At 44.6% G+C, this 24,188-nt stretch overlaps 1 protein-coding gene across 4 annotated transcripts in view; it reads left to right on the forward strand.

Moving 5' to 3' along the window:
• The window catches only part of LOC137432760 (choline transporter-like protein 5), a 99,406-nt gene that overhangs the window by 62,504 nt on the left and 12,714 nt on the right, over window positions 1–24,188 (forward strand). For all 4 annotated transcript variants that reach the window (XM_068124934.2, XM_068124936.2, XM_068124935.2 and 1 more), the window contains 5 exons: window positions 2,982–3,244; window positions 4,191–4,285; window positions 4,443–4,546; window positions 18,626–18,699; window positions 20,808–20,878. In XM_068124934.2, coding sequence (XP_067981035.2) covers window positions 2,982–3,244; window positions 4,191–4,285; window positions 4,443–4,546; window positions 18,626–18,699; window positions 20,808–20,878 — 607 coding nt within the window. The remainder of the gene's footprint in view (window positions 1–2,981; window positions 3,245–4,190; window positions 4,286–4,442; window positions 4,547–18,625; window positions 18,700–20,807; window positions 20,879–24,188) is intronic.

The following is a 24,188-nucleotide window of genomic DNA, read 5'->3' on the forward strand; positions in this document are numbered from 1 at the left end:
AACCGGCTACCATTGTTTATTCCCTTTTTGTAATAAAATATTATATTGTGGCAAAGGTGGCAAAGGATAAAGATTAGGCATTATGTTTTAGGGTTGTCCGTCCGCACGGGCTAAACCTCGTTGTTCTCAGCAACCATATGTCCGATTGAGACAAAACTTTCAGGGTAGGAGTGACACCCATGCAGAATGTTTTTATGATAATTGTGACGTCATAGGTCACGTGGTATGGCAGCCATCTTGCATTAAACGCAAATAATTAAAAAATTATTTCTCGGAAACCGCTGAATGGAGAATTTTGAAACTTGGCACATTGTCAAGTACTCCCAATGGGGAACAAAAGCATGATAATGATGACATCATAGGTGAAGTGGTATACCAGCCAAAAATGTTTTAAACAAATTCCTTATCCTAAAAATCTGAAATTGCATGCACATGATCTATGACCCATTTGTATTGAAATATTAAATTTATGACATCATGGTTTGGCAGCCATATTGGATTGAAGGAAAATATGAAATAATTATATCTCTGAAACCGCTCACACGATCGAAGCGAAATTTTACAAATATCATCTAACAGCACGGTTGCATATAGTTAGAAAATGATTATGTCGTAGGTCACGTGGTTTGGCAGCAATCTTGGATAGAAAAACGAACCTTATCTGATCAACACGAAACTTCACAAATGTGATTCCCCTACCCATACATATGCAGAGTGTACATTTTTTAAGGTCATATGCCATGTGGTATGGCAGCCATATTAGCTTAAAAGCCGATATTTAAAAAAAATCCCTTCTCTGAAACTGCTTCACTGATCGATGTGAAACCTGTCATGTCGGGTAAAAATGTGATACTTGAGAACAGCTGAAGGGATTTAAATCAAACTTGTTTATTTTTAGGACAGTGAACAAGGGCATCTACCCGTTGTGGGACTATGCAGAGGCATATTGGTGACACAGTCATATTGTTCTAGTTAAGCATATTTATGTGAAGGTTCTACATCGCTGTTTCATATAAAACTTGAATATCATCATGCATTTTGTACTCCATGTATTATACACCACTGCTTTCTCAGGAAGAACACAATTATATGTTATATGGGCGACTCAATCAATGCCTGTTGTCATCTTCAGTGCCCTCTTTTGGTATACATCCTTTAATAATGATGATTCCTCCCAGACAGCAATGATGTTATAATCATGTTATGTCATTTGATTGTCCTGTTAAGAGCAGTTCAAGTGGGCCTCAATGTGTGAAGGAACATCAAGGCACATCAGTTGGGATCTAATTTTTCAGTGAGCGGTGCTTTTGTTATTAATATTATTATTATTGTTATTATTATTATTATTATTTAGTGCATGCTTATAAGCTATCTCACTTTGTTGTGGCTTCTGGGCTTGCAGCCAATGGAATCAAATCAGAATTTGTGATTTTTTTTTTGCTTTGTATTAAAAGAAACAGTGCCTGGATTAAGCACTCAGAAAGAGAATCTTAAAAAGTAACTTATAGGAGCTTTAATATTCTGAAGATGAGAAGGGACGTGACAACAAAATGATGCTCAAAGACACAGAGGCATAATGCTTGTGTTGTCTTACAGGCAAAGATTATAAGGTGTGTGTGTGTGTGTGTGTGTGTGTGTGTGTGTGTGTGTGTGTGTGTGTGTGTGTGTGTGTGTGTGTGTTTCTCAATCTCTTCTTCTTTAAGTCTGCATAGAGAGGGCTTTCCAAGATGGGACAAGTTACTGCTTAATAATCAGGATTAGCCTGTTGCACTGCCATGAACCCCAAATAGCTAAACCAGGTATTTGGCACTATTGTACCATTGCAGGCAGAAAGCAATCCTCACTACATTTTGTTGCTGTTGCATTTGCAACTTCGTAACTTCTGGCAGTTGTTTAGGATGCTGAGGCTTACTTAAACCGTGGCTGGATAAATGTGTAAATCCAGAATGTTGGCTTGAGTGAGTAGCTGCAGTGTTTTCTTCCAAAGACATGGAGTCAGACGACCCACTTCATTTATTCTGAAAATGAACGGTCCATGGCATTATCATCACAACTTAACAATGCTCTCATTTCTGAAATGTTTTTATTACAATATAACATTTTCAAACATAAATAAAAGGTTTAGTGAAGGTTCGTCGATTTTAGTAAGCTGAAGAAGCCTCACTAATCAGTCTGTAACTATTGCTGGGATTCCTCGTCGAAGGACACGCATGGCTTTTGTGCTCAAGCGTTTCTACCTCGAAAGATAAACAGACAGTCTGGAATGGTCTTGTCTTTTCATTTTATTACCTCCACCCAAGAAGGTGGATGGAAGTTGTGTTTATATCCCCTGTGTGTTTGTCTGTTTGTGAACAGGATATCTCAAAAAGTTGTGGACAGATTCGGACAGAATTTGGTGGCGAGGTTGGGGTATGTGACAAGAACGAATTGATGAGATTTTGGTGAAGATCTGAATCCGGATCCAGCTAGTATAATTTTTTATGTGATTCTTCACCATTGGGAGATTGGACCAAAAACGATACATAGCACGGTATCTCAAAAAGTTATGGACGGATTTGGACGAAACTTGGTGGACAGGTTGGGTGTGCGACAAGGACGAATCAATTAGATTTTGGTGAAGATCTGAATATGGATTCGGACACGATAATTATTTATTTTTTAAGTGATTCTTCACCATTGAGGGGTTCGGGCAAAAAGCGATATATAACATTATATTAAAAAAGGTTTTGGATGACTTATGACTTTACTAGGTGAATGAGTTTGTTAGGTGACAAGAACAAGCCAATTTGATTTTGGTTCAGGTCCGAATCCAGATCCGGCCTATCATTGGGATACAAAACATAAATTGTTCAGCCTGGCGGAGGTACGCGCTCTACCGAGTGCCATTCTAGTTTAATGTTTGTTGTTGCCGCTTTGCAAATCTGCAACCCGTAAATATTGTTTCTATCTATCAAGTCATTTGTTTTCTTTCTTCATCACAGGATTTCAAAGATTCTGAAGTCCATCGAGCTTGTCCTGCTGCACGCTGCCTTTTTGTCAGCTTCGGCGGTGAAGGATTGTACCACCAAAGCATATTTTGGCTGCAGATCTACAATATATTTGCCTTCCTTTGGATTATGAACTTTGTCATTGCTTTGGGACATTGCACACTTGCTGGTGCTTTTGCTTCTTATTACTGGGCCTTCAACAAACCCAAGGACATCCCACCTATGCCCATTTTCACGGCTTTCAGCAGAGCATTGCGGTGAGTTTGGGAATGCGTTGAGAGTGATAGACTCATAAGGCACAGTCAAAACTTTTCTGACAGAATATTCAAAATATACTTTACATTTTGGGAGAGACATGGAAGGAGCACACGATATGCTTTAAAAAGATTTAGTCAGAGGAGGAATGACTTTTTTTTCGTTCACGATCATTTTTGCTGGAGCATTTTTGTATGGCCTTTTTCAATCAGGTGTGAACTTACCCATTCTCTTTCCTTACTTGCCCTACCCAATCTGCACCACCCCTCATTCATTTTCCCCATTTCCAGCATTCTCACTTTTCCTTTTTCCTTTTCATTTTCCGACTTTCTCTCGTTGCTGTTTCCCCCTCCCCTCTTCTCTGTGCCACAATACCTTGCATGCTTTTTTGTATACAAGATTGAGACTCATGGAGGAAGGAGTGATCTCGAGGGTAAAAAAGGCAACGTTGGGCACATCAGCTGTGAACATGTTTCACCCTGGTTTTGGAAAAGGCTACTGATGACCTGAAAGGAAATGCAAGCCTTCAGGAGGCTAAACGATGTATTTTCCCTGTAAAACGAATATTGGGCATTTTTGTCATCATTTAGAACCAGTTTAAGGTTGAGATATTGCTAACCATGTTTGGCACCGTTGTTTGGTTAAGGCTTATCCGTTTTTCAAATGGGGTTCGGTTGATATAATGTTCGCTCTACAAGACCTCCTTGGTCTAAGTGTCATTTCAAAGACATTATCAGGCTTTCATGTCACATGGTATCAACCCATGGTCACTTCATTGTCATAGTTCATATTACATTCAACAAGGTAATAATGCGGAATTATCAAACACGATGTTCATTTGCCTTTCTGTTCCACCTGGACTTTTGACAAAATTGTTTGAGATTCTACTAATCATATGATTTGCCACACAATTTCATTTCTATATCTTTGCCCTCACATTTCCTATAGATATCACGTGGGATCTCTAGCTTTCGGGTCATTTATCCTCGCCATTGTGCAGTTGATACGAGTTTTGCTTGAGTACATCGATCACAGGTTACACGGTGAGCTTCTTCTCGTCCCGTGTTCTTCCTTTATAAATAATAGCCTTTTGCATTGACATGTTTGAACTTTAGCATTGCCTGGCATTGCTTGCATGTTGCTGAAATCCCCTTCACTGGATGACTATATTTTATGAGAATCTTTATTTGTGATGTCCAGTTTCAGAGAACAAGGTTGCAAAGTTCATCATGTGCTGCCTCAAGTGCTGTTTCTGGTGCCTGGAGAAATTTGTAAAATTTCTCAACAGAAATGCATACATTATGGTAAGAGATGTTTATATTATGGCACAAATAAAAATAGTTTAACGTTTTAATTCTCCCATATGCTCCGTTGTGCCCTGTGTGGTATGTCAATAGTTCGACGATAATTTGGGGCTGATGGAAAATGCTCACGGAACAGCATGGACTTATACCACTGGTGAAAATGGGAGCGATTATTATCATAAAATGGGGAAGGGGGGAGTGGGTAGAACGGTTGGGGGTGCGATAGATAGGGTACCAAAGCACACGGGACATGTTTGCCACATTCTATCTGATTGACAGTTGTCCTCATGCACAAGTCGCTCAACCTGAGTGACACATAGACATGGCGTTTTGCCTTTATAAACAAAAACACTTGTGTAACTCTCACACTGGGGTGCATAACTACGAGTCCAATAGGGAATTTATTAATTGACATGTAATAAAATAAATCATTGCAATATGAAACCAAAAGCACTTTCAGGGAATTCCATGAACTCTTAAGAATAAAACAACACCTTTTAAAATGTGAAAAAAAATCTGTCTTTATGTGTAATCAATAATCAGTGCAGCTCATTTTTGCCTTGAGAACTGCCTCGACTCCATTCATGATTGACTTAATTAGTTTATGGATTATGTTTGAGTCAATCTTTTCCTAACAGTGTTGGAATGCTTGCCAGAGCACAGTCAGACTGTTCACGTAAATTTTGTCATTCTCTCAAATTTATTCACCCTTTATTTATTCATTTTTATTCATTCATACACTACCGGTGAAAAGTGTTAGAACACCTCAATTTTTCCAGTTTTTATTGAAATTTACGCAGTTTAATGTCTCAATGTACTCTGAAATTAAGCATAGAACAAATAAACAATTGGAGATAAAAAAGAAATCATAGAATCATTTTGTTTAACAAAATTTAAATTAAATTTTTGACTCAGCAAAGTAGCCACCTTTTGCAGATATAACCGCCAAACACACTCGTGGCATTCTTTCCACAATGGAAATCAAATATTGTTCGGGAAGTTCTTCCCAACACTGTTGCAGAAGTTCCCACAAATGTGTTGCACTTGTAGGTTGCTTTGCTTTCACCCTTCTGTCCAGTTCATCCCAAACCAGCTCGATGGGGTTTAAGTTTGGAGACTGTGCTGGCCATTCCATGATTTGAAGCCTACCGTCTTGTTCTTTTCCTCGAAGGTAGTTTTGACATAGCCTGGAGGTGTGTTTAGGGTCATTATCTTGCTGTAGGATGAACCCCTGACCAACTAGGCGTATACCATAGGGTATTGCATGGCGCTGCAAAATGCTGTGGTAGCCCTTTTGGTTCAGGGTGCCAGTCATTCTGTGCAAGTCGCTGACTCTGGATCCAGAAAAAGAGCCCCAGACCATCACGTTTCCTCCTCCATGTTTGACAGTTGGTGTCACACACTGAGGAACCATCCTTTCGCCTTCTCGGCGGCATACAAAAACCCTGCATGATGAACCAAAGATTTCAAATTTTGATTCATCGGTCCCTAAGACCTTCTTCCCGTCTTCAGTAGTCCACTGTCGGTGCTTCATGGCCCAGGCCAGCCTCTTTTTCTTATTTTGCCTTCTTAGCAATGGCTTTCTTACTGCCACTCGCCCTGTCAAACCTGCAGCTCGAAGTCTTCCCTTCACAGTTGAAACTGAGACTTGCTTACTTCGACCAGTGTTAAGCTGTGCTTGACGCTGTTGTCCTGTGAGCCGCCTATCACGCAAGCTGTTGACTCTCAGAAACTTGTCTTCTGATTCTGTTGTGACTTTAGGTCTGCCAGACCTCTTCCTGTCAGAGTTTCCTCCAGTTTCCAAGTGCCTTTTGATGGTGTAGGAAACTGTACTCACTGACGCCTTGGCTTTCTTTGCAATTTCTCTAAAGGAAAGACCTATACTTTTAAGGGTTATAATGGTCTGTCTGTCTTTACTGCTTACCTCTGTACCATTTCAGGTTATTCACTGGACTTGAATTGCTTAAATTTCAATAAAAACTGGAAAAATTGAGGTGTTCTAAAACTTTTGACCGGTAGTGTATATGGATACATTTCTTAAATCTTATAACAAATTCGTGTTTGAAATCGTGATTGGCAAAAGCTTGGAATTGATTGAAGTGGACTCATATTTTTGCACCACACTGTATTTTTGGAAAATATTACGAACGAATTCAAAAATTTCTCGGAAGGTTTCTTTGCATTTTTACCCTTACCATAGGAGAGGGTATTGCATATGAGTCTGTTTGCTTGTTTGTTTGCTTGTTTGTTTGTCTGTTTGTCCGCACAGAATAAATATGATTTTCTCTTCAACCGTTGGTCTGGTTGACAGGAAATTTTCACCATAGGTGCGTCTCTTCCTTTAACATTTTAAATGTAATCATGACGTCATAGGTCACATGGTACAGGTGCCATCTTGCAAGACCCGAAAAACTTTGCACCTCTATATCTCCGAAAGTGCTGCACAGAAAAAATTGAGACATTGTAAAGCACTCTCCATGGGGAATAACAGATGTTAATGATGATGTCATAGGTGCCTCCATTATGACGTCATAATTCGACAAGTACAAAACTTAATCTGATCAAGATGAAATTTGTTGAGTGTCATCTAGGGATAAATTGGTGGAGAAAAAAAGACATCAGTCATGTGGTTCGACCACCATATTTGTTTTAACACAAAAGCCTTAAAAATACGTCCTGGCGAGGGTCTGCAATCTCTGATTGCTCTTTCTTGTTATTTTTGCATCACAGTGAATTTAACACAAATTTCGGATTTCCTCCAAAATGCTTTAAATTTGCTCCGAAATTCGAAAATCCAAAATTTCAGATGCTCTTTACTGACACATTCTACCATCGCTACATCCTTGGTATTTGATGCCATCTTTTTTATTCCTGTTACAAAACGAATAGTACAACAAAATTCATATTTACCAGACATAGCAGTAAATAAAGAGACAGGATTATATAATTTTGATATCACTGTCATGAGCAGGTACACTTCAAATTACTCCAAGTGCTCCACCAAGTTATCCATAAGGCAGTGTACACTTCTGATGGTCCAAATTAACTCTTGCAGTGATTCAACCACAAGGATTGCCGAGTGGTGAGCCCTTGCCATTGTGACCGAAAATCTATTATACATAAGCTTAATCATTTATCACATGTACGTGTGCTTAAAATATAAGATTTTCACGTTTCAGCACTTTTTCCAAAAAAATTACTATATTTAACAATTGCTCACATTTTTTTTTATCTCTACAGTAGCCATCATGTAATGATTACACAAGCAAGTTTTTTTATCAAGAATCTTCAACTTGATAAAATAGTTAAACAGAAGGAGATCTTAATTTGTTAATTTACTAGTTTATATTACTAGTTTTCTGAGCAGAAAATAAAACCTGCAGAACATCATATTCGGAGACAAAGGCACATGTAAATTAATGTGGGAACTCCTGTTTAAATGTTAAATATTTCTTTCACTTGGGTCAAGTTTGTTGACTTACTTGAATTTCAACTTCTTCACGGCATTGACTACAATCGAAAGCTTTCAGTTATTGGAATCTCCCATGACGTGCCCAAAGCACAAGATTTCTCTCATATTGCAGGCAGGACGGTGGTCCTTCCCCTCCCCCCCCCCCCACCCCCACCCTTCAGCACATACACACAGTAAGGGTTGGGGCAGCCTGGAAGTTTGACACGATCACACCTCACCACCACGTAATTAAAAACACCTCACCACCACAAAATAAAAAACCTCACCACTACGTAATTCAAAACACCTCACCACCACGTAATTCAAAACACCTCACCACCACAAAATAAAAACACCTCACCACCACGTAATTCAAAACACCTCACCACCACGTAATTCAAAACACCTCACCACCACGTAATTCAAAACACATCACCCCCACATAATTAAAAACACCTCACCACCATGTAATTCAAAACACCTCAGCACCATGTAATTCAAAACACTTCACCACCATGTAATTCAAAACACCTCAGCACCATGTAATTCAAAACACCTCACCACCACATAATTCAAAACACCTCACCACTACGAAATTAAAAACACTTCACCACCACATAATTAAAAACACCTCACCACCACATAATTCAAAACACCTTAGCACCATGTAATTCCAAACACCCCACCACCACGTTATTAAAAACACTTCACAACCACGGAAACAAAAGTTGAGGAGGTAGTTCAGTGACAACACTGACACTGCCCAGATTTGTAGAAATGTAGATAGATGACTGTACCTGAGTTGCTGTTTTGTCATGGTTTACACCAATCATAATACAAATAATCATTTTACACAAATGTATTTGTAATATACATGATATTACATTTTATAAACAATTGAAATTGAAGATTTAAGTTGAAAAAGTTTTTTTTCTTCAGAAAAGAACAAAACGTTTTTTTCAAAAACTTTCAAAAAAATACCCGAAGGACATACACACTGGAGAGATATGTGCATACCAGCAGTTTAGTACGATTTCACAAAAGTTTGAGGGAGTCGTTCAGTGACAACACAGACACTGCACAGATATATATATACGTATATATATATATATATATATATATATATATATATATATATATATATATATATATATATATATATATATATATATATATACATATATTGTTGCGGATATGAGGATTGTATTTTTTTGATTGTGTGTATTGTAGTGGCAAATTGTTGTGTAACATTGGTTGGATATGGCCCCTCCTGCCTCCAGAGTTGTGTAAAGGTAAAAAGGGCGTCCCGGTAGTTATTCCATGAAACACCACATTGCAGGACCCGATAAAACCCTTGTTCAGTAGCTTATATCTTATTATGTGTTTTAGAGTAAGGCCTTGTCTTCCATTAGAATGACACTCCATTGCACCGAATCAATTAAGAATAGCTCCCCTTCAATACTTCCATTTCCCAGCCAAACTCTCCATCTGTGGGTAAAGCAGTTCACAAGCGTGGGGTGCACGCCCTCTCATTTCGCTGCTATAGTGAATATGTGCTCCGTGCTCTATTTGAACAGGAGGGGCGGGGGCGCCAGGGAGAGGCAAGCCCAGGGCGCGCCACGAAGGGCGGGGCTGTTCAACCCCATGCCCAAATAAGGAAACAAGCCCGTGGCTCGCCACGAGGGGCGTGCCGTCAGCGCCATGCCCAAATAAGGAGACAAGCCCGTGGGATTACCATACAAGGTCACGAAACAGAGCACGGGGGGGGGGGGGGGGGGGGGGGGGGGGAGGGCGGTACCGAAACCGAGGGGGGGCGTGTCAGACCCGCGCTAAAAGGTTTGGACGAGAAGGGTGCGACGATCGCTGGGACAAGCTACACCAGATATACGGCAGAGGAGTCCAGGTGCGTAAGAGGGTTGGCAGTCCACCGGGAGAGAGTTCAGAGTTGCACCGGAGTTGCGTGAGAGATACGAAAAGCCTTTGACAAAGAGCCGCTTCAACCAGCCCCGTTTCAACCAGCCGAGTGACCCTGCCGGCGTGCACTGTAAAGCCGAATACAAGGAGCTGCCGGCTCCTCGCTTCCCGCCCGGAGTGGACCTGCTCGCTGTGCCCTGTGATTCCACCTGCTCCTCCCTCCAAACGATTCCTACCCTTCCATCCATTTGCGTACGTGAGTTTGTTTTGTTCGTGCTGTCCTGGGTAGGTAATTAAGTCCGTATAAGCTAGTAATTTTCACTGTGTCACCTGCGTTTTCATGTCACCTGTAAATAATCGTGACTGCTCTTTTTGCTTATGTGTGTGTAAATAATAAACCCCGTTACTCTTCTGTACGTCTTCTTCTTCTTCCTCTTTGCATTCGTCGTCTTAGTCTTTTCCCCATTGAATATCTGTGGCGCGATACGGCCAACGTTTGGGTGAATCGGGTTTAGTCGGGGAACAACTGTTCGGTCGCGGAGCCTCCGCTCGGCAAACATACCATCCTTAACCGCGTACCGTAACAATTGGTGTCAGGGAGTGAGATTCGAGGCCCGAACCAAATTTTTAAAAACATCTAGAAAAAAAAAATTTGGTCAAAATTTGGAGCTGCTGGAAATTTGTGTTGTTTTAAAGCAAAACCCGAATTTTGAAATCGCGCCATGGCTGGTCAAGGCGACGGGATGTCGGTGGGAGAAATAGTCGGGGTAGAATCGACCCAGGACTTCAGGGAAATGTATATGGAGGAGGTGGTTGAGGGGGTTCCAGGCGCGCAAAATGGCGCTCTCGCGCACGAGGTTACGGGCGCGCAAAATGGCGCCTCGCACATGGCTACGGCGACAGCGCCCGCGACCGTAGCAGCGCCACCGGTGGATTCGGACCTTTTTATGATACAAATGGGGGCCCTTATGGAGAGGCTAGAAGCCAAAATGGGACAAATGGGAAACCAAATGGTGGGATTGAGGGCTAACAGTGAGCGATTGGGAAACCAAATTGAAGCAATAACCAACAGAATGGGTGACCGCATGCAAAAATGTGGGGAGACCATGGATCGCATGGTGGGCGAAAGGGTCCCAGGGGTGCACGAGGAGGTAACGCGGGTCGAGAAGCGCCGGTTGAACGAAGTTGAGAAAAGCACGGGTATAATGACAGGGGTAGAAATCGCGACCCGGGGTTTGGAAAAGCCGGCGACCGCTGAGGTAGAGGAGTGTGTTTTATTAAAGCCAGCGGTCGTCAAGTTGAATAAAGAAAAAGCAGTGCTGGGAATTAAAATTGAAGAGATAACGGAGGTAGCCCGGGAATTGCAGGGAGAAATGGAATATGTACAAAGTCCCTGCTCAAATCATGATGATGTACGCACTAACCAAATAAAGAGTTTGCAGGTGCGCGTGGAGAAGGGAATCCCCCAGGTGAGTCGTGCTGTATATTGTGCGGGTAGATTTTGTAAAAGAATGTTTAGCGACAAAAGAATTGTCGCGCGATTGGGATCGATATGGCACCCGGGCGTTGGTAAAGGGTCCCGTGTGAGTGGAAATGGCACGCGTGTGAGGAAAAAGTGTGCGTCGGCGAGTGGGTGTGTTATAAAGTGTGGGAGTGAAACTGAGTGCGAGCGAGAATGCACGTCGGGGTGTACGGAGTGTGACACGGGGAGTGAGTTGGTGGTGGAGCGGGTGCGAGAATGCACGCTTGGAATGGTCGAGGGTGTGCGAGGAAGCACACCTGAGTTAGTGGTAGCGTGAGTGTGGGAGAGCCCATGTGAGCGCGTTAGTGGGTGGATGCCAGAGTGCACGCCCATGGTGAGTGTTACGGAGGACGTAACGGAGGAGAGGTGTGGACCGAGGTGTGCGAATGGCGAGTGTGCGCAAGAGTGTGCGCGAGAGGTGTGGTGTGTAACAGGGAGAGCGTTGGTGGAATGTACGGACGGCGTTGGAACGCCAGGTTTTGTGAGGGTGAAAGGGGTAGCGTATGCGTGTGAGCATGCAGGTGAAGCATCGACGGTAACCGGGTTAGCGGTTAGAGCGACGGATATCCGATGCGAGCACTCGGGGCGCGGTGTGCTTTGTTGGGTGCGAGGCCCGGCGCGGATCGATGCTGTGTCGCTTCTCTTCGAAGCGTCGTTGCCGATTCGGGCTTGGCCCCGCCCCGCACGGTCGAGTCCGGGCCTTGGCGGGCGAGGCGACCGGTCCGGTTCAAGGGTGAGTGGGAGGAAGCGGACGGTGCCCCCTGGAGGGGACAGGGTTCCGACCGGGGGAGATTGAGCCATCGGGCCTGGGACCGCAAGGTACTGCGCTGAGATGGTGCGTGGAATCTCGGCCCGACCAAACCACCTCCCTTGAACCGAAAGCCGGACGGATTCAACCTGCAGGCGACCAAACCACCCGAATTCATTGCTCGGCTTTGCGAAGCCGAGTTTAATGATGTCATGACGCACCGAGGCTAGGATATAGCGGACTGTGATGATGGTAATAGTGATAGTGATTTGATACGAAATTTAGAATAGTGAATAGAATTGGTAGAGTGATTGGCAAATTTTTGTTGGCTGAGATTTGATGTGCAAAATTGGTAGTGGGAAATGCCCCGATGTGGTGGGATGGCAACCTTGCCATCTCTCACAATACAGGGGGGCAAAGGAGCACTAGTTATGGGGTGTAAGGCAGTGAAAACTAGCCCGGGAGGGTTTGGATAATGTGTAGGGACCTAGAAGATGACCTGAGGTAACGTTAAGATTAGTTAGTGACAATGACACCTGTAGTGGGGACGCAGGTAGATTAGTGTGGATGATAATGACGTGGGAGCGCAATAGTTTAAAGGGGCGACTGGGAAGCGCAAGTTCCAGAGGGGAGTAGTTAGATGAGATGATGCCGTGTGTGTTGGAGGTGTAATTAGAAGTGTATTGTGAAAAGTGTATGGTGACCAGGTGTGATTGCACAGGTGTGCAAGTGAACAGGTGTGTGGAGCAGTGTATGAGGGAGTGATGGTGATGTGTGTTGTGTTGACCAACTGGTCCAGGAAGAGGAGGACGGTGCAGGTGGCACCAGGTGTGAGTGCACAGGTGTGCACCAACAGGTGTATGGAATAAATGGTAGTGTGGAGTATATGGAGTATTGGAATGGATGGTCGTGGAATGAGTAGGATGGGAACTGTGGAGTGGAGTGGATGGTGCGAAGGTGTGAATGGGGGAAGAGTGGACCCCCATCACGAATACCCGGGGAGGGTAGTGTAAGTGTTAGGTAGAGGGTATAGGTAAATTGTGGTTGGATATTGGCATCTGTGGTGCGGGTGAGAGAATGGTATTTGGATGGGTGCATTAGTGTTGTGGAAATGGCTGGGCGTGTAGCCTGTTAGTGTGTGTAGTTGGTTTGGGCACTCCACCACTGTGAGGATGTCGGCCAGGTGAGGCCGCACGTGGGTTCTGGGAGCCGGTAGAGTTGTTGTGGATGGGGCCCGAGGATCCGGAGGACGGACCCGGGTAGCCCAGTGCCAGAGGGCACCAAGGGGTGACAGAGCCAGGAGGGGCCTTCCCCAATTAGATAGGTTAGGGTGAGGAGCTAGGTAAGCTCGGGTGGCAACTGCAGTGGTGGAGGTGTGCAGGTGGGTAGACCTGCTGGGAGAGCTACACGCCCCAGCCCAGAAATTGTGCAAGGGCACCGGGAGATGAATCGGGGGAGTGAGACCCCAAATTGAGAAGCACCACAGTTTGGTCAATGGGAATTGGATTTTGGAACCCATAGTGTAAGTTGGCCAATGGATTGGCAGGGAGAGACCCCGGGTAGAGTAAAGTGTGTTAAAGTCATTTAGAGGGTAGATAGGATGAAGGATCTCCTCGCACCATCTACATCCACTCACCTGAGGTGACAGGTACTCCACACCATGCCATGTTTAATTATTTTATGTGCAAATGTTTTGGATTGTGAGACGCATCATGACGTGGGTGTGACATTGTGCTTGATGTTCCAACTCTCCCTCCTTATGAGGATTGATGATGAATTGGTGATAGCAAATTCTGAAGTAGAGGGATTGTGGTGACGAATTTGGTATAGGGGAAATATGGGGAAGACGTGACAGTAGTGACGAATTTGTAAATGTGTAGATTTTGTAAATATGGGGTGAGGGCAAGGGTAGTGTAGGTGACAGGGGGGGTGACGTACGGTAGGGACGAGCTTTCTCACTTCGCTCTCCGTACGCATTTCGCCTTGCATTGCCTTATTGATGTGTACCCATGTGACCTTACCCCTCGCTCATCTGTCTTCCCCCTTTTGACTCCCACATGACCTGTGCGCCATTGGGCGCCGAGGGGAGCGTGCGTCAGTCCGCCATTGTGCGCCCGGAACTCCCAGAACCAGCTGTCTGCATCGATGCACCACATTATGGACCACATGTCTGTGGCCGAGCACCACTGATGGACCCCATGGGTTGGGGCGTGGCCCCTCTGCTGGAACCGGCCATGAGGGCCCGAAATCTTGCTGGCGGACCTTGGCCACAGGGCACCGATGCCCCACAGGTGAACCACACTAGTCGGCCTTGTGGGCCATAAATAAATAAAATGGACATGTTGGGTGCACTTTTATTATCACAAATAGGCCGCCAGCAAAGAAAAGACAACAACTGGAAGAGAGCAAATAGCCAGCAGAGGGAGCCGAAGAGCAAGAGACCACCTGCAGGGTTAGGGGTTGTCGATTTATTTTATTCAGTGAACAATGATGACTGTGCACCGATTGGTGCTTGAGGGTGTGTTGGTGCGTTTTTGGGTGCTTTCATGGTGCATTGATGCAGAGCAGACTGTCTCCCCCCCAGAAAGAACAATTACAGGTCCTGGGTTAGTTTTGTAAATAAAAGTAGTGTCAATTGTAAATAATGCTCCCCACCGTCAATGCATAGTTTGAAGACCATTCCGCAATTCGGTTAACTGTGGGCGTGAGTCTGTTAGGCAGGGTGCAATGGAGCAGCGGGACATATTTATCTATGTTTTAAAACTGTCGCACTCAGGGTCAGGTTAAAAGTAGAGGGAACTACACCTACGTGTCACACTAAATTAAAGTTATAGGCCCGGGTCGTGCCTAAGAGGAGGAGGGTGCAGTGTTGCGGATATGAGGATTGTATTTTTTTGATTGTGTGTATTGTAGTGGCAAATTGTTGTGTAACATTGGTTGGATATGGCCCCTCCTGCCTCCAGAGTTGTGTAAAGGTAAAAAGGGCGTCCCGGTAGTTATTCCATGAAACACCACATTGCAGGACCCGATAAAACCCTTGTTCAGTAGCTTATATCTTATTATGTGTTTTAGAGTAAGGCCTTGTCTTCCATTAGAATGACACTCCATTGCACCGAATCAATTAAGAATAGCTCCCCTTCAATACTTCCATTTCCCAGCCAAACTCTCCATCTGCGGGTAAAGCAGTTCACAAGCGTGGGGTGCACGCCCTCTCATTTCGCTGCTATAGTGAATATGTGCTCCGTGCTCTGTTTGAACAGGAGGGGCAGGGCCGCCAGGGAGAGGCACGCCCAGGGCGCGCCAAGAAGGGCGGGGCTGTTCAACCCCATGCCCAAATAAGGAAACAAGCCCGTGGCTCGCCACGAGGGGCGTGCCGTCGGCGCCATGCCCAAATAAGAAGACAAGCCCGTGGGATTACCATACAAGGTCACGAAACAGAGCACGGGGGGGGGGGGGGGGGGGGAGGGCGGTACCGAAACCGAGGGGGGGCGTGTCAGACCCGCACTAAAAGGTGTGGACGAGAAGGGTGCGATGATCGCTGGGACAAGCTACACCAGATATACGGCAGAGGAGTCCAGGTGCGTAAGAGGGTTGGCAGTCCACCGGGAGAGAGTTCAGAGTTGCACCGGAGTTGCGTGAGAGATACGAAAAGCCTTTGACAAAGAGCCGCTTCAACCACCCGCCGTTTCAACCAGCCGAGTGACCCTGCCGGCGTGCGCTGTAAAGCCGAATACAAGGAGCTGCCGGCTCCTCGCTTCCCGCCCGGAGTGGACCTGCTCGCTGTGCCCTGTGATTCCACCTGCTCCTCCCTCCAAACGATTCCTACCCTTCCATCCATTTGCGTACGTGAGTTTGTTTTGTTCGTGCTGTCCTGGGTAGGTAATTAAGTCCGTATAAGCTAGTAATTTTCACTGTGTCACCTGCGTTTTCATGTCACCTGTAAATAATCATGACTGCTCTTTTTGCTTATGTGTGTGTAAATAATAAACCCCGTTACTCTTCTGTACGTCTTCTTCTTCTTCCTCTTTGCATTCGTCGTCTTAGTCTTTTCCCCATTGAATATCTGTGGCGCGATACGGCCAACGTTTGGGTGAATCGGGTTTAGTCGGGGAACAACTGTTCGGTCGCGGAGCCTCCGCTCGGCAAACATACCATCCTTAACCGCGTACCGTAACAATATATATATATAGGGTGACCCAAAAAAACCTCCCACATTTCAAAGGTAAATGAAAAAAAAATGGTTAAAGATAATCAAGATATTATTTGCACACATGAAACTTCATTCAATACAGTTTTTAGTCATCATATTTTAAAGATGACATCCTCCAAATGGTGGCCGTCATTGTCTATACACGCTTGGAGGCGATTTCTGAAGGCTGTCATGGCTCGACGAGTCATGTCGGGTGGAACAGCGGCTATCTCCTGCTGAATAGCAACCTTAAGGGCTTCAAGAGTTTGGGGTCGATGAGTATACATTCGTGATTTAAGGTAGCCCCACAGAAAAAAATCACAAGGGGCGAGGTCAGGGGAACGGGCCGGCCACCCAACATCGCCACGCAACGAGATCACCCGATCCGGAAACATTTCCCTCAGCACTTGCAATGATCTTCGAGCTGTGTGTGCCGTAGCTCCATCTTGCTGAAACCACACATCGAGTTCTTCAAGCTCAAGGTGTTCAAGTTGTGGCGTTAGAAAGTTTTCGAGCATATCAATGTAACGGTCAGAAGTTACGGTAACAGTTACACCACCCTCTTCAAAGAAATAAGGACACACGATGCCAACATCGGCAACAGCGCACCACACAGTCACTCGATCGGAGTGCAACGGTCTTTCGTGTAGCATGCGAGGGTTGTCTTCAGACCAATAGCGAAAATTTTGTTTGTTTACAGAGCCACTCAAATGAAAATGAGCTTCGTCACTGCACAAGAGAACAGCATCTTCCGGAACACGTTGCAGAATGTTCTCGCATAACTCCCTGCGGCTTATCCAGTCTCTCGCATTGAGTTCTTGCACAACCGTCATTTTGTATGGATGGAAGTGGAGGTCTTTGTGTAAGATTCTCCTTGCAGTTTCCCGGGATATCCCTTCAGCTAAAGCATGCTTCCGCGCAGAACGTCTCGGAGACTGCACAACAGATCGCCTCAATGCTTCAATATTCTCAGGCGTACGAGCGCTCCTAGGTCGACCAGGTGATTTTCTTTTTAAAGCTGAGCCTGTTGCCCTGAAATTCTCAACCCACTGCAAGATGGTTTTCCGATCTGGAACGTTTTGGTTCCGTGGAATACTGAAACGTCTTCAAAAGGCCCTCTGCACGGCGATCATGGAACGGTTGTTTGTGAAGCGAACAGCAAACGCACGGTGTGCTCCCGACCACGCCATGTTGGCGACTGAGGACGGTTGGGGTTGGGCTACCAACAGACCCTAGCCCCGCCTCTCCCGCCTCACTACTGCCAGTGCTACAGCCTTTCGAAATGTGGGAGTTTTTTTTGGTCATAGATGTACATGGGCATGTAGGCTGATGGGGGCTGTTGTGTAGCATTGAGCATTCTCATACTTGTGCTACTTGTGAATGTCTGCAGCTTTAGAGGAACTCAGGTCGGGTTTCAAACAGTAAAGGGCTTTATGAAATGTGTTTGTGTTCTCAAATATTGTCTAATTCTAACTAAACTGTGTTCTAAAATTGGGATTCTCAAATATGCTATCCTTTTGTAGCTTTTCTTGGTTGCTTTATGCAGCTTTCTTTGGCCAGAAGAACACGGGGTTAATTATAAAGATCCTAGTCACCTGGGGAACATTGATTGGGTCAGAGCCGATTGGTTGTTTCATCCAATTACGAGTGAGAGATGTGATTGGGTCTTGATATCTATATCACGACTACTATTGGCATTGCACATAGTACATTTTTGGGAGCTTCTGTGGGGCGCGTTTCTATCTCTCGTCGCTGACAACTTGCTAATTAAGCGATGAAACCAGTTCGGCTGATGGGGGAGTGTAGCATTGGGATTCTCACATTTGTGCTACTTGTGAATGTCTGCAGCTGTAGAGGAACCCAGGTAGGTTTTGAAACAGCAAAGGCCTTACCTTGTGTAGCTTTTCTTGGTTGCTCTGTGTAGCTTTATTTGGCTATAAGAGCAGAGGTTTACATACGTACATATGATCAGACAAATATGCTATCTTCGTCTTGCAGAAAACACACAAGGCAAATCCTCCAAAGTAAAACCTATATATACACATACTACATACAAAATCCATAAAGCATGCCAAATCACACACAATATCTAACCTCCCTAGATCATAACTACTTAAATCTTTCGCTTCTGTAGTTTCAAGTGAGGTGACAGAACCTTTGTGATGGACTTCATTGGTCAGGTAAGTTTAAATTTGTCTGAAATTAGACCCTTTTGAGCACCATTTACTATTTAAATCCTATTTATGTTTTTCCAGGTTGCCATTTATGGTACCAACTTCTGCAGGTCGGCCAAAAATGCCTTTTGCTTGCTCATGAGGAATGTTGTCAGGTAAGAAATTGTCGAATCGTCATTGGCTATTTATTGACTCATTGATCTGTACATCATAGTTTTTACATAAAAGTCGAAAAAGATTGGTAATTGTTGCATTGAAAAGTTAAATTGTTGCAAAAGATGGCAACAAGGGGTTTCAAAGACTGTTATTTTGCCTCGATTGGACTTAGTTCGAAACGGGGGCTTATGGATTAGGTCTCATCCGTCCGTATGTCCGGGCATGCATCTGCAACCATATCTCAGACATGTATGGGCCGATTTTGTTCATACATGGCAAAAAGACAATACATGATGGTATACATATGCACATCATTTTGTTTCGTGATGCGATCAAAGACGGCCGATTGGCAGCCATTTTAGTTGTAAAAAAAACCCCCCGATGTTGAACACATCCTCAACCATTTCTTGGACATGCATTTACTGATCTTGTTTAAACTTAACACACAGACAATGAATGATGGCTTACATATGCATGTTATGAATGATATATGCATGTTATGATGGCTTACATATGCATGTTATGAATGATATATGCATGTTATGATGGCTTACAATGAATTATGGCTTACATATGCATGTTATGAATGATATATGCATGTTATGATAGCTTACAATGAATGATGGCTTACATATGCATGTTATTGTTTTTCGAAATCAGATCCAAGATGGCTGACTAGCGGCCATTTTGTTAGTTAAATGTGTCCCCAACCAATTCTCGGAAATGCATGGTCCGATTTTGTTCAAACTTGGCACAAGCACAGACATGATGGCATATACGTGTGCCTCACTTTATTGTGCCTCACCTCACTTGCGTCACAAGCACAGACATGATGGCATATACGTGTGCCTCACTTTATTTTGTGTTCTGATCAAAGATGGTGAACTGATGGACTGGCAGCTATTTTAGTTGTAAAAGACCCGATAGTGAACATGTCCTCAACCATTTGTCGGACATACATTTACCAATCTTGTTCGAACTTGGCACACAGATAATGAATGATAGCTTACATACGCGCGTCATATTCTTTCGAGTTCAGATCCAAGATGGCCGACGACTGGTGGCCATTTCGTTACTTAAACGTGTCCCCAACCATTTCTCGGACATGCATGGACCGATTTTGTTCAATCTTGGCACAAAGACAATAGATGAGAGTATGAATGTGAAGAATATTTTGTTTTGTAATCCGACCAAAGATGGCCGATTGGCCGCTTTCAACTGCGTACAGCAAAATTACTAAAACCACAAGGCTATGACACAACGGTTGCCAGGTGCTCTCGCTCACATGTTTTGGCAAGGTCTTGAGGCACCTGTGCATTTGATCCTTTCGTTTTCCACCTACAGGATGATATAGCTCAGTTGCTGAAAACTGGTGATAATGATGCAGCCGAAGAGTAGTGCTCACTGCAAAACCAAGTTCTTTAGCACTGCAAAACCTGGTGTCTTTGGTCAACCACTTGCGAGAGAGGCATTTCATGGTGGTTTATTGGAAACAGGATAATTTTTATCGTAAAACCAGCCACAGTAAAAGTAGTAAAAGCAGTAAAAGCATTTCCATTGCTTGCTTGTTTACACCATTGGTGATTGTTAACTTGACAGTGAGCTACAATGTCGTTGTTGGGGTTAGTACGTGGTAGACAATAAATTCCTGTGGGCTATTCGTGATACAATACCGGTGGTGTCACCAATTATCAATAATAAATAAACAAAACATTCATGCCTATCTGTGTTTGTACATTGCTATGATTTGTAAAGTGTTAATTAACCCCAGGTGGACTTGTTATTTTATATGGTGAGGAAACTGGGTTTATACCTGCATCAATATATGAAATGAAATTTAACGCTGCAGAAGCTTATCTCAACTGACGTCAATGGAATATAAAACATGACTCCAAGAATGAATTTGATAGTTTTACTCTTTTTACTTTTTTGTTACATGCAATCAAAATGAAACCATGCACAATTGAAACGTATCACTCTTATTTTTGTGAATTCGTAGAATTGTGCCTTTAAGTTAACAGCTTCTTTTTTACATGGATTGGTGTCATTATGTGTCTTGGCATATAAAGATAATCTTCCACTCCTGTAATATTTCACCTAACCCAAGGGTCGTTGTCATTGACTTGGTGACCGACTTCCTGCTGATGCTTGGGAAACTGCTTGTTGTTGGGAGCGTAGGTAAGCATCTCGTCCTGCCTCCATCTATCCACTAATTAACATTTGCCTTTTTACACCTAAGCTTTTATCCCCTAATCCTTATTTTTCATTATTAGCTTTTTTAAACATCATGTTGACAACTTTTTTTAAACCATCATAAATTGCCATTTTATAAACGGTGTAGCACCTCAATAAAGCATTCCTGCTTTGCCTTGGTTTGGTACTGAATGTCAGCAGATGTTTTCATTTCGTGATTTTCCCTGCACATCCTACTGTTTAGGCCACACAATCAATATGCCCAAATTCTTATTACTCTTTCTGGACAGAACACTTAACCTGACATATACAGTATACTCGTAACATAGCATGTGTTTCAAAATGATTCAGGTACATACTGATGGTTTGTTTTCCACAATTTTTGTTCTCATGAATTGCCCTTTTTTCCCCAGCCTGATCATCTATATTATATTCTACGGAGGTGATTCTGTCTGTCTGTGATACGTCTGTCCAGGGCAGTGGCTACACCCGGTCTGGGAGGGGCTTCCAAAACAAATATCCACCATTTTGTTCACTCGCATAGCTTTGAGGCCTCTTTTGTTAGGCCAGCCGTGTCTTGCTCTCTCTCACAGTTTTATTTCAACTCTAATTCGATATCTCATTTCATTTTTCACAGTAGCTAACATGGTTTTAGACTCGGTTGAAAAAAAACGGGAAGAAAATTCGATGAAAGTTACCGTTTATAGAACGAAATGAATTTTCAAAGGCCTACAACATAGAAGGCCATTGACAGTAACAATTTTGTGAAACTGAATATGCAGGTGCAGCATCTAACTCAATATGTCAAAATGTCACACACGTCCATGCCCGTGGGATTCCCACGGGAGACCCCACTAGTACTGTAAAATGCCTTATGCAGTACATCAGAAGATATCTGGGTGAACTAAATTAATATAAATTGGAATCTAATTAATCAGTTATGAGCACGAGAGCAATTGTAGCAGAATTGACACCTGAGGTTTCAAGCAAACTACGATGTAAATTTGCAAAAGTTAAGCTTAATAATGCATTGATAAAACAGTCAATTTAAGTCATAATTTCTAAGTAGAAAATACAAGTACAATTGAACTTTCTAAATGTCTGCTTGAATTGCTGTTTAATTGATATAGAATGTAAGCACAATCCACATCGTCCAAAAAAATTATAGATATATATATATATATATATAGGAGACGGGACAAGGGAGGGAGACGGGAGGATGAGAGGGGGGAGGGAGAGGGAGGGAGGAGGGGGAGAGAGAGAAAAGGGGAAAGGGGTAGGGAGGAAAGGGGAAGGGGGAGGAGAGGTGGGAAAGGAGGAGGGGGATGAAAAGGGGGGAGAGGGGAGGTGGGAAGGGGGGGAAACAGTGAGGAGAAGGGAGGGGAGGAGGAAGGAGGAAGGAAAGGAAGTGGGAGGGGGAGAGAAGAAGGGAGGTGGAGGGGGAAAGGGGGAGAGAGGTGGGGGAGGAGCAGGGAGGAGAGAGAGAGGGGAAGGAGGATGGAGCAGGGAAGTGGGAGGGGGCGGGGGGGAGGAGAGTGACTATATCGCACAAAAATTTTAGTCAATGAAAAAATGGGTACGTGAAAACAAAAAGGAAGCTCTGTCTACTTTAACGGCATGGCTTGCAAAAGCAGCCTGAATGCTGTTCACCAATCGCTAGATACTCTGCCAAAATCAACACTCACTGCTCACCTTGACTCTTTAATTCCTCTTTTTCCCCACCTCTGGAACAAACTCCCACACTCTCTTCAATCCTCCTCCCTCCAGGTCTTTAAAACAGCTGTTCACCACCATCTCTTATCTTCCCCCATCCAAAACCGTGATCTTTTCTACCCCCGTTAAAACACCCCAAATCCACCTCTTTTCAATCCCCAACTTCTTTCCTGAAATTCCTAGTAGTGAAATTCCTAGTAGTTTTCATTTGCTTTATACCGCTTTTCCCCTCCCTCCTCCCCAGCCCTCCCCCTTCCACTGATCTACCGACGTCCCTGTTCTCTACTGTTGTTGTGCTTGTGTGCTTCCCTCTCTCTCCCCCTCTTGTCTCCCGCTCCCTTCATCGTATGTTTTATGTGTCTGCGCATGTGTCTGGGGCCACTAGATTTCATGGTTTTAGAGTTATGGAGGAAACAGACAGATGGACACTGCCTTTTATTATTACAGACGGACACTGCCTTTTATTATTATAGACTAGTGGGATCACCCATGGGAATTCCACGGGCATGGACGTGTGTGACATTTGGCCATCTTCATTTAGATGCTGCACATTCAGTTTTGCAAAATGGTTACTGGCAATTTATCAGATCCACAAATGATGTCATCTACACAATGTATTTACTTCTGATAACATGTGAATGCATGTGCGTGCACATGGGAAATACAGTTTGAAATGTGTCATTGCATATTATGTAAAATGTGACTTCAAGAGCTCAAATCCTCTCCCTCCCCGCTCCCATACCTCCTACATCACATACATTGCACCAGGGAGTGGGTCACCCACATGGGAGTGGGTCACACATGGGGGAGAGTGGTTCACACATGGGAGAGAGTGGTTCACACACGGGGGAGAGTGGTTCACACACGGGGGAGAGTGCGTCACACATGGGGGAGAGTGCGTCACACATGGGAGAGAGTGGGTCACACACGGGAGAGAGTGGGTCACACACAGGGGAGAGTGGGGGTCGCTTTACTCCTCCCCCCCTCATTCCTTTTCAACTCCTCCTCACTCCTCTCCCCCTCCCCCAGTCTCCTCTCCTCCTCCCTCAGTCTCCTTTCCCCCTCCCCCAGTCTCCTCTCCCCCTCCCCCAGTCACCTCTCCCCCTCCCCCAGTCTCCTCTCCTGCTCCCCCAGTCTCCTCTCCTCCTCCGTCAGTCGCCTCTCCCCCTCCCCCAGTCTCCTCTCCTCCTCCCTCAGTCTCTTCTCCCCCCTCCCCCAGTCTCCTCTTCCCCTCCCTCAGTCTCTTCTCCTCCTCCCTCAGTCACCTCTCCCCCTCCCCCAGTTTCCTCTCCCCCTCCCCCAGTCTCCTCTCCCCCTCCCCCAGTCTCCTCTCCTCCTCCCTCAGTCTCCTTTCCCCCTCCCCCAGTCTCCTCTCCCCCTCCCCCAGTCTCCTCTCCCTCTCCCCCAGTCTCCTCTCCTCCTCCCTCAGTCTCCTCTCCCCCTCCCCACAGTCTCCTCTCCCCCTCCCCCAGTTTCCTCTCCCCCTCCCCCAGTCTCCTCTCCCCCTCCCCCAGTCTCCTCTCCTCCTCCCTCAGTCTCCTTTCCCCCTCCCCCAGTCTCCTCTCCCCCTCCCCCAGTCTCC

This window comes from Myxine glutinosa, chromosome 8 (assembly GCF_964187855.1).
Source record: "Myxine glutinosa chromosome 8, kmMyxGlut1.1, whole genome shotgun sequence".
Classification (NCBI taxonomy): domain Eukaryota; kingdom Metazoa; phylum Chordata; class Myxini; order Myxiniformes; family Myxinidae; genus Myxine; species Myxine glutinosa.